The 11148-nt window shown below is 41.8% G+C and overlaps 1 protein-coding gene across 1 annotated transcript; it reads left to right on the plus strand.

Moving 5' to 3' along the window:
• LOC129838762 (origin recognition complex subunit 5-like) lies at positions 1–9410 on the plus strand. The gene is made up of 14 exons (XM_055905922.1): positions 1–84; positions 305–479; positions 1438–1716; positions 1908–1982; positions 2623–2734; positions 3185–3315; positions 3863–3911; positions 4092–4182; positions 4386–4441; positions 4814–4926; positions 7295–7342; positions 7433–7543; positions 8411–8523; positions 8953–9410. The coding sequence occupies exons 2-14, from the start codon at positions 366–368 to the stop codon at positions 8996–8998; spliced, it is 1338 nt and encodes a 445-aa protein (XP_055761897.1). The 5' UTR covers positions 1–84; positions 305–365; the 3' UTR covers positions 8999–9410.
• The last annotated feature ends 1738 nt before the right edge of the window (positions 9411–11148 follow it).

The following is an 11148-nucleotide window of genomic DNA, read 5'->3' on the forward strand; positions in this document are numbered from 1 at the left end:
GTGATATTTGGAGACGCGGGAAACTCTTGACATGTTTACTGGGATGTTGGATATGGGTAATTTCACTGCATGAACTCAAACCAGGTAACATTATTCAGTATGCTTGCAGTAACAAAATATGAACTTTCAACAACTAAACATTACCCTCGAGTTTCCACGGAGCTACACTGTTGTTGTCAGTTGAGTTAGCTAGCACTGCTGCAGAGGAAGGAAGGCAAAGACAGACCATTTGCACAATGCACCGCTAACGTTAGTTTGAAAAGAGTTACCATGTTCTGCAACTGTCTCTTTATCTCTATTACAGGCCAAACTACTTTAAGTCATACACTTTACGGTTCGGCATGTGTCTAAAAGTAGCCTAAACAATGGCAGCACAACTTCAGCACCTAGGGTACGAGGATGAAAAGTTGCAGCGCGTGATGGAGAGGTTGCCTTGCAGAGATGTCCAGGCGAGCATGCTGCTGGCGTTGATGGGAGAGGTCTGTGTCTGATTTGAAACATTGTAACTTTAAGTTCCTTACGGTATACAGTTAAATAAAACAATGCTATGTTAGTTAGCTGGCTATGACTATCCAACACTGGAACTCTTCCAAGGTAAGCTTTAGGTTTTACTAATTTATTGCCACCGGGGGCGTCAGTTTAACTGCTTAACTACTTACATTGTACTGCATGATTGTAGCAGGTTTACTAACTTGTTAGTTCTATTAGTTATGTTGACTATGATATTACTTTAGCTCATATGGTGACAAAGATGTAGGCTATGTGTAGCGGTTATGAAATTGTTTGGCTCGGGAAGTTTTTCCGCTTGGTCTCAGACAGCTCATGTTTTTTGCATTGAAGTCCACAAGCAAAAGGAAAATATGAGAGGAGGAGAGCACGTAGATGCGAGAAGGAATACAACGTAGCTGCTATGAAAGTGAACTATGTTTACTTGTGATCAGGGGTGTATTCATTCCGATGATTCTTTTAAAAAAAGTTTCTTAAACGGATGGAAACGGAAGAAACGGGGATAAACATACATGCATTTGTCCAATAGAAACTCTTGTTTGGACTAATGATTACACCCTAGTTCAATGAGCTAGATGCAATATTGAATGTGTGACTGTCTGTCACTTCAATTTTTTCTCTTGAACTGTGTGCATCTATGTTGTAAACTCTCATTCATAGGCTAGATTGTAGCAACCTCATGATGGGTAATGGGAAAATTCTAGTATCATGTAGTAGCCTAAACCTATCGATGTTACATTGAACTGGATGAATGGAATATGAATGACAGTCATCTAATATGCTGTAATAGAAATAAGGCCATGCTCATAAATCGTCCTCCTTCATCTTTATCACCACCCATCGCCACTATTAAATAATACATTTAAAATGTTTTCTTGCCCAAATATGTGAATCATTGTATTGACACTTTAATACATTTTGTGCCTACAGCCGGAGCAATGCAGCTACCCTTCCATTTTTATTTATGGTCATCGTGCCACAGGAAAAAGCCATGTGATACACACCTTACTGAAGGAACTGGAGCTTCCCTATGCCACAGTGAGCTGTGTGGAGTGTGTCTCTGTAGGACTGCTGTTTGAGCAGGTTCTACTCTCCCTCTTTGGCTCCGACTCTGTCTCCCTACTGTCCCGCAGTCCCTCCCTGTCAGATTTCGTACGAGTCTACAAACAACTGTGTGTCCAGGCCTCAGCCAAGCAGACACGATACATTGTGAGTAAAAATCATCCTCACCTGTGATATTCCTGCTTGATAATCCACTTTTTTTTTTAAATTGCATCCTCAGTTACAATGCAGATTCTCTTTCCGATGAAGTATAACGTGAATTGTTATAAAGCATAATTTGTGGGATATTATGTATAATGAAACAGTTACAGTGACCTCTGCTGTGTGTATCTGGGTAGGTGCTGGACCGGGCTGAGCTCCTTAGAGATATGGAAGCCAATCTCCTCCCTGCCTTCTTGCGCCTTCAGGAACTGGTAAGAGTCATGTCACCTGTTGAGCATACTACTTCATTAAGTTGCAGACAGACTGAGTGATGGATGGGGAACTAGCGCAGAAGGGTCCCTTTTTGATAGATAACCTTGAATTGAATGTTTCAAGGAGGCACTCGAATAAGTGCTTTGAAAGGCAGAGATGAGGAAGAATGACAATCATTCTTGATAATCATTCTTTGCATATTAATTCTGAACTTCAAAATTGCAGATAGATGACCAGAATGTTTAGTTTTTGTTTAGTTTTTAAAGCTGAATACGGCCTGTTTTTATCTTGGTAGAAGTGTTTTTAACAGCTGTGTGAGTGGCATGTAGCTAGTGCAGTTACGGTGACAGATGTGCAGTCACGGTGACAGATGCACCTTTTGAGGTGATACTCAGAAGCAGTATTGTAATGTGAAGTGTTGGGAGAATGCACTTGGACAGCTGTCTTCATAACTGTCCTCCCTCTTTAGTTTACTCAGGTTTGAAGGAGGAAAACACATCCCCTTGCATTGATGTTGTAAAGGTGTTGTTGACTACCAACATAGTTGTATTCTTTGTGAATCCACAATGCAATGCCAAGTAACTGATCTGTGATCTGATTTTTTACCTCTACGTAACTGACACACTGCTTCTCTGGCAGGTTGAGGACAATGTGACAGTGATCCTGCTCAGTGAGATCGTGTGGGATAAGTTCCGACCCAACACTGGCTGCTTTGAACCACTGCTGCTCCACTTCCCTGACTACAGTAAAGGTACAGCTGTCAACAGACAAGTATCTATGGCCTTCAGCATTGAATTAGGTACAGATGGATTAGTGGCAGTGGAGGCTGTTGAGGGGACGGCTCATAATAATGGCCGGAACGGTGCAAATGGAATGGCATCAAACATCTAGAAACCATGTGTTTGATGTATTTGATACCATTCCGCTCCAGTCATTACCACGAGACTGTTCTCCCCAATTAAAGTGTCACTAACCTCCTCTTTGTACCTGTGATTTTGCACCAACACATGAAAAGTGACTGTGACAGAACACGGCAAACAAAGGCGTCCGGTCGAGAAAATTAACACTTAGGATTTGATCAATGTTTGAAAGAATGTCTGAGTTCCTGTACATAAAATGACTACAATCATGTATGAGGGAGTCTTTGTGTGTGACTTCATTTGAGGCAGGCGTTGACTGTGTGTGTGTTGTCCCTGTGCAGGGGAGCTGCAGCAGATCCTGTCTGAGGACAGCCACCCGTCCTACTCCCCAGAGCTCTACTCAGCCTTCATCAACATCCTACTGGGAGTCTTCTACTCCGTCTGCAGGGACCTCCGAGAGCTCAGACACCTGGTCAGTTACACACTACATAAGTAGTCAGGCACACACATGCTCACACATTCAGACCACACTCAGTAAGGACACAGACCCACTCAAAGTAACTCTCAACTAGCTGTTAACATGCTATGTCATAACACACTCCGATAGCCCAGACAAAGAACTAGCCCTTGCACCTATGTCTAGATGTGTCTTGATGCCCCCTTGTAAGTTTGAAGAAAAGGTCTGGCTTATACACTTATCCAGTCCTTTAAGATGTATTCTGGGGGTTTAAAGAAATGTCAATAGGTTGGTGCAAGGGGTTAATTTCAGATTAGGCAACAGTTTGCTCTGAATATGTACACACACTCTCCATGCTACCCTTTGAGGATTCAGTATGAGTTTGTTTCCAGGCTATCCATCACTATTTTATTTAGTCCACTTGAGTTACTACTTCTAAGGATTGGGGTTTTCTTTGTTATGCAGAATTGTAATAATGATCCAACCTTGGCAGACATGTTGTTTACATTGTCATAGTCTGTACTTGTTGTCCTTTCATATTTTTAATTCTCTTTTCAAACAGGCTGCCCTCAATTTCTCTAAATTCATTGAACCTTTGGAGCAAGGCAAAGGTAATATATTCATATTTCTAGAACAGTAACCACATCAATATTTCAATTACTTTGCTGTCTTCCCTTAGTGTCTCTCTGTACTTTAATTTGATGATGGATTCCTTTCATGTCATCCTCTTTCTAGCTTGTTTCTCAGATTATCAATGTTTAAATTCCAACCTTTATTTTCTCTGCCCTCAGTGAAAGAGGGTGACACTCACAAGCTGTGGAGGAACATCGAGCCTCACCTGAAGAAGGCCATGCAGACGGTGTACCTGCGAGAGGTGTCCAGGTCTGTCTGTGTACATCTGCCTCAGCCAAAGATGATCAAGTCCCATTGATTTAGCTTCCGTGACCAACCTCCTTCTCTCATGGACTGACGACAGACGGCCTTAATTACGTTTGCCGGCCTTTATTACACAACAGCGGCTCAGTGCTGCTGGCTCTGTAATAGTGGTGTGTCCCCTGACTTTGTCATGTCTCTGTTGTGCTCAGTGTGCAGTGGGAGCAACAGCTGCAGATGGAGGAGAAGGAGGCAGGAGCCGTGAGAGGTAGGCAAGGAGAAGTGTGGACACACAGATACATATGCACGCATTCACTGAGAACAAGACCGGTGGAAATAACCTAGTTAGAATCTAGTGACCAGGACCAGTTCACACACTCCCAGACCCCAGCTATCTCCTCCTTTGTGTTGCTGCTAGTCCCCAGCCTGAGAGGGAGTTCAGGGCAGTGGACCCTCTAAACTACCCCTGTGTTTATCCTTGAATGGATGGCCCACTCCAGACTCATTGCTACTAGATACCCAGACAGTGGAAACAACAGCAGATGTTTCTTTCATCTCCTATCCACAAGCCATCTGTAGATGATGCTGTTGTACATGTTTCCCAGGTAAGGACATTGAGAGCTTCCTCTGCCTTTCTCAGGTCTGTCTGCTCATGCCCATGTGGAGCTGCCTTACTACTCCAAGTTCCTGCTGATAGCTGCATACCTGGCCTCCTACAACCCTGCTCGCACTGACAAACGCTTCTTCCTCAAGGTACCTGTTCTCTCCTCAGCACCTGAACCTCATTCACCTCATCTCAAAAGCTAGACATGTGATTGTCAAGTCATGGTTGGAATAGGAGTCAATTGTTAAACATCAATACTAGAGGTCAACCGATTATGAGTTTTTAACGCCGATACCGATTATTGGAGGACCAAAAAAGGCCGATACCGATTAATTGGCCGATATTTTAAATTATTATTATTATTAAAAAAAAAAAAATATGTAATGACAATTACAACAATACTGAATGAACACTTATTTTAATTTAATATAATACATCAATAAAATCAATTTAGCCTCAAATAAATAATGAAACATGTTCAATTTGGTTTAAATAATGCAAAAACAAAGTGTTGGAGAAGAAAGTAAAATTGCAATATGTGCCATGTAAAAAAGCTAACGTTTAAGTTCCTTGCTCAGAACATGAGAACCTATGAAAGCTGGTGGTTCCTTTTAACAGGAGTCTTCAATATTCCCAGGTAAGAAGTTTTAGGTTGTAGTTATTATAGGAATTACAGGACAATTTCTCTCTATACGATTTGTATTTCATATACCTTTGACTATTGGATGTTCTTATAGGCACTTTAGTATTGCCAGTGTAACAGTATAGCTTCCGTCCCTCTCCTCGCCCCTACCTGGGCTCGAACCAGGAACACATCGACAACAGCCACCCTCGAAGCATCGTTACTCATCGCTCCACAAAAGCCTCGGCCCTTGCAGAGCAAGGGGAACAACCACTCCAAGTCTCAGAGCGAGTGACGTTTGAACCGCTATTAGCGCACACCCCGCTAACTAGCTAGCCATTTCACATCGGTTACACCAGCCTAATCTCAGGAGTTGATATGCTTGAAGTCATAAACAGCTCAATGCTTGAAGCACAGCGACAAGCTGCTGGCAAAACGCACGAAAGTGCTGTTTGAATGAATGTTTACGAGCCTGCTGGTGCCTACCATCGCTCAGTCAGACTGCTCTATCAAATCATAGACTTAATTATAACATAATAACACACAGAAATACGAGCCTTAGGTCATTAATATGGTCGAATCCGGAAACTATTATCTCGAAAACAAGACGTTTATTCTTTCAGTGAAATACGGAACCGTTCCGTATTTTATCTAACGGGTGGCATCCATAAGTCTAAATATTCCTGTTACATTGCACAACCTTCAATGTTATGTCATAATTACGTAAAATTCTGGCAAATTAGGCGGCCCAAACTGTTGCATATACCCTGACTCTGCGTGCAATGAACGCAAGAGAAGTGACACAATTTCACCTGGTTAATATTGCCTGCTAACCTGGATTTCTTTTAGCAAAATATGCAGGTTTTTAAAAAATATATACTTCTGTGTATTGATTTTTAGAAAGGCATTGATGTTTATGGTTAGGTACAGTCGTGCAACGAATGTGCTTTTTTCGCAAATGCGCTTTTGTTAAATCATCCCCCGTTTGGCGAAGTTGGCTCTTTGTTAGGAAGAAATAGTCTTCAGAGTGCGTAACGAGCCAGGTTAGCAGGCAATATTAACTAAATATGCAGGTTTAAAAATATATACTTGTGTATTGATTTTAAGAAAGGCATTGATGTTTATGGTTAGGTATACATTGGAGCAAGACAGTCCTTTTTCGCGAATACGCACCGCATCGATTATATGCAACGCAGGACACGCTAGATAAACTAGTAATATCATCAACCATGTGTAGTTAACTAGTGATTATGGTTCATTGATTGTTTTTTATAAGATAAGTTTAATGCTAGCTAGCAACTTACCTTGGCTTCTTACTGCATTCGCGTAACAGGCAGTCTCTTCGTGGAGTGCAATGTAATCAGGTGGTTAGAGCGTTGGACTAGTTAACTGTAAGGTTGCAAGGTTGAATTCCCGAGCTGACAACGTAAAAATCTGTCATTCTTCCCCTGAACAAGGCAGTTAACCCACTGTTCCTAGGCCGTCATTGAAAATAAGAATGTGTTCTTAACTGACTTGCCTAGTTAAATAAAGATTAAATAAAGGTGTAAAAAAAAAAAAAAAGATAAGAAAAGAAATTGGCCAAATCTTTGTCCAAAAATACAGATTTTCGATTGTTATGAAAACTTGAAATCGTCCCTAATTAATCGGCCATTCCGATTAATCGGTCGACTTCTAATCAATACCACCTGCTATTCACTAACTCTGTTTGCCTGCTACTTTACCTACTCGTATTTTCTTTCTTCTCCTTTTTGTGGAGGGGGGGGGGGGGTAGATCAGCTTTAATATTGCAGATGGATTGTAGTTTCTATCAATGTAATTGTTTGCATAATTTCCCCCCATCCTTGTGTGTGTTTTAGTTATTGGTGATTATATGATTCTCTCTTGCCCAACAGCACCATGGCAAAATAAAAAAGACCAACTTTTTGAAGAAACATGAAAAGGTGATTATCTTTAACTAAAGCTATTGTACTATTCTTTAGGTTTAGTCAATGAGATGTTCTACCTAGTGAATTCACCTCCCTCCCATTCAGACCAGTAATCACCTGCTGGGGCCCAAGCCGTTCCCTCTGGACCGTCTCCTGGCCATCTTCTACAGTGTGGTGGACAGCAGAGTGGCCCCCACTGCCAGTGTTTTCTGTCAGGTCAGCTTATACACTCAGGCTTTCTGCAGTGTCATCCAAGGGATAATTAAAAAATATATATTTAACCTTTATTTTGACAGGGAGTCATGCTGAGATCAAGGACTCTTACATATGAGCCCCGTATCAAACATACACATGAATATACACGTCAATACATGAAAAGAAAAATGCAGTCATATATACTGAACAAAAATATAAATGCAACATTCAAAGATTTTGCGGAGTTTCAGTTCATATAAGGAAATCAATCAATTTAAATATATTTAGTAGGCCCTTATCTATGGATCTCACATGACTAGGAAGGGGAGGGCAGAGGAGGGCAGAGGCCCACACACTTGGGAGCTGGGCCCACCCACTGGTGACCCAGGCCTGGCCAATCAGAATGAGTTTTCCCCCAAAAAGGGCTTTATAACATACCCCCCCCCCCCCGATTTCTGGAACATTTCTACGAACATTTATTTTATTTCAGCTCATGAAACCAACACTTTATATGTTGTGTTTTATATTTTTGTTCAGTATAAAACAAACTCATTCTTCAGTGAAAAGGTCCTCAATCAGCTCTGACTGAACTGGGATTATGGAAAATGATGTAGCATTATTTAGTTAATCATGTTATTTAGTGGAACTCCTGGAATAATCATGTGATGGTAGTATTAGTGTATGATTGGATGATTCTTATTCTAATTCACCAGCTGTCCCCTTGGCTAGATTATTTCAACCCCTGAACTGCTCTTGAATTGATGTGTGGTACAGGCTTAATGTGAAGTGATTTTAAAATGAATTGATCTCCAGTCTGAATTCTCTATTTGTGTAAAGCCAAATGAAACATGGTTGATGACCCCCCCCCCCCCCCCCCCCCCCCCCCAGATCTCCTCCCTGGTGACCCTTCAGCTGTTGAATCAGGTGGGCCACAATGACCAGCTGGATGCGCACAAGTACAAATGTGCCGTCTCTCTGGACTTCATCCTTGCCATCTCCAGGTGTGTATGTTACTGTTGTCTTTAGTGCAGGGCTCTCCAACCCTGTTCCTAGAGACATACCCTCCTGTAGGTGTTCGCTCCAACCCCAGTTGTAACTGACCTCTTTCGGTTCATCAACCAGCTAATTATTAGAACCTGGTGTGCTAGATTAGGGTTGGAGGGAACCTACAGGAGGGTATCTCTCTAGGAACAGGGTTGGAGGGAACCTACAGGAGGGTATCTCTCCAGGAACAGGGTTGGAGGGAACCTACAGGAGGGTATCTCTCCAGGAACAGGGTTGGAGGGAACCTACAGGAGGGTATCTCTTCAGGAACAGGGTCGGAGAGCCCTGCTTTAGTGTATTCATCACAGATCTGTTTTACTGCTAGACATTTCTATTTTTACAATATCAGATGCTGACTTTTGTGACCCCCTGCTCTTAATTTCCAGGACTGTGAGCTTTGACATGGTAAAGTACCTGTATGACTTCCTCTAGCCATGGTGGTTTAAGGGAGAGGAATCCACCTGGACTCTGATGGAATGTACTGGTGGACATTGGAAAACATGAGCAGAACGGTGGGAGATGCCTTGGTTGTCTTGACTCCTCACTGTGTGTGCACTGTGCAGGACCAGAGGACTATGGAATCATTAGGCCTATGCTTTACTGCCCCCTGGTGACTGACTGGAACCACTGTCAGACACCAGCATCTGCAGCATTGTGAATATTCTGCATTGTGAATGCGCCTATTGATTCCCTAGCTACACCTGTTTGATTGTGGTAAACAAACAATAGAGAACATTCATATTTCACTGGATTCACAGGAGCCCTTTGGATACCTTGGGGTTTTGGTGGACTTCAATATTATTTTTCAATACTTCACAATAAAATATCCCTGTTAACAAAGGTTTCATAATTGTGACAGGATTCTGTTCCCTCCATAGTCTGACAACTACAGCTACGCACAATAAGAACCAGGTAGAATGAAGGACTCATCGAAGACTTCTTTTTAAGGTACAAAATGTAGGGTATATAATGTAATATTTCTACGTTTCCTTCTCTCTGATTCTAGATCTTGCGTTCCCATGAAGTCAAATTGTCCCATTAATTGCTCTGTTGGCGTAAATGGCTGTGCTGATACTATGAAATAAGGTTGGCACAATAATCATGTAAATAACAATTATGGACAATAACTGAACACAAAAGAAACATCTTCTCGAAACCTTCATTTTAGAGGGGGGGTCCACTTTATTTACAAGTAGATATAGACAAGTTTACACAATAGCAGTTTTTCATTTTTACATGAGGGTAAAGTTGGTCATTGTTTTACGAGCAGAACGGCATGGTCGAGAGGAGAAACTTCCTTTCCAAATGTTCCAAGTGGTCAAACCCATTCATTTTTGAGACGTGGTTGCCACCAAAGCTGTGTTGTATTCTTTAGGTATGTCATGGCTATTTTCAAAGATTCAGTATAATACATTAAAAGCACAAATTCTTTTTAAACAAAAATGACTGACAATATCCATGGCCGTCTTCATGACAATTAATTGTTACACAAAATTCCATAATGGTCAAAGCCCCATGTACTACGTAGTCTCTCAGATTCCCTTTAAGCTATATGTGGGAGGGATCTGAGCTAAGGCACTAGGTAGTAGCAGTACACTAGTGTCTCATTGGTCCCGTGTAGCTCAGTTGGTAGAGCATGGCGCTTACAACGCCAGGGTTGTGGGTTCAATTCCAGCGGGAGACAACTATGAAAATGTATGGACTCACTGCTGCAAGAAGCTCTGGATAAGAGTGTCTGCTAAATGACTAAAATGTAAAATGATCAGCTCTCCATGATGGTTGACATCCTTCCTGATAACAGTGGTGTATATGTGGTTAGTGGTGTGTTATGAGCTGCAGTTGTAGATTATTAATCCTTTCTGGGTTAGCAGGTGCCATATTCCTGGGTACTTTTTTATTTGTTACTAGCCATTCCTGCCCCAGTGAATCCCATAACTGATGACAATTATCCAGATTGAAACACTCATCCTGTGAGCAGTGGATCAACCAGCGCAGCACAATGCAGTCTGTCCTGTCTGTCTGCAGAGGTAAAGCCAGTACAGTCAGATCCACAAGGGGAGTTTTGGTGGTTTTAGGTCCTCACCCTGACTGACTGTGACCTCTACTCCTTTTTATTTAGTTTGGGTGTTTTCTATGTATCAGCCGGCATATTTATTTAATATTTTACATCATGTTCATGTGGTTTTTAAACATGCTGCTGACTGTCAGACTGCCCTGGTCAGTGTCCCTCCTTCCAGATTCGTTCAGATCCATGGAAGTGCTGCGTAACCTTTTTGTGGTGCTTTATGGATGGGTGTTACCATGGAAATGGGTCATGGTTGTCATGGCAACCACACTGGCACAGTCTGCCTTGTGACTCACCTCCCTGTCTCCCTCATTATGCCACAGAGGCTGTAATGTCTGTGAGGCATTTTGATTTCTAAAACAATAGTGAGCAATTAAAGCTGTGGAGCGTGATGAAAATACAACAGATTTCATCTTTATTTGACAATTATAAACTAGAGCAAGTTTTGGGTAAAACATTTTTTTCCTACAGAATGCACAAGTTTAGTGGGCTATGGATCTGTATAAAGGTCATTCTA

Source organism: Salvelinus fontinalis, chromosome 39, assembly GCF_029448725.1.
Source record: "Salvelinus fontinalis isolate EN_2023a chromosome 39, ASM2944872v1, whole genome shotgun sequence".
Taxonomy (NCBI): Eukaryota; Metazoa; Chordata; class Actinopteri; order Salmoniformes; family Salmonidae; genus Salvelinus; species Salvelinus fontinalis.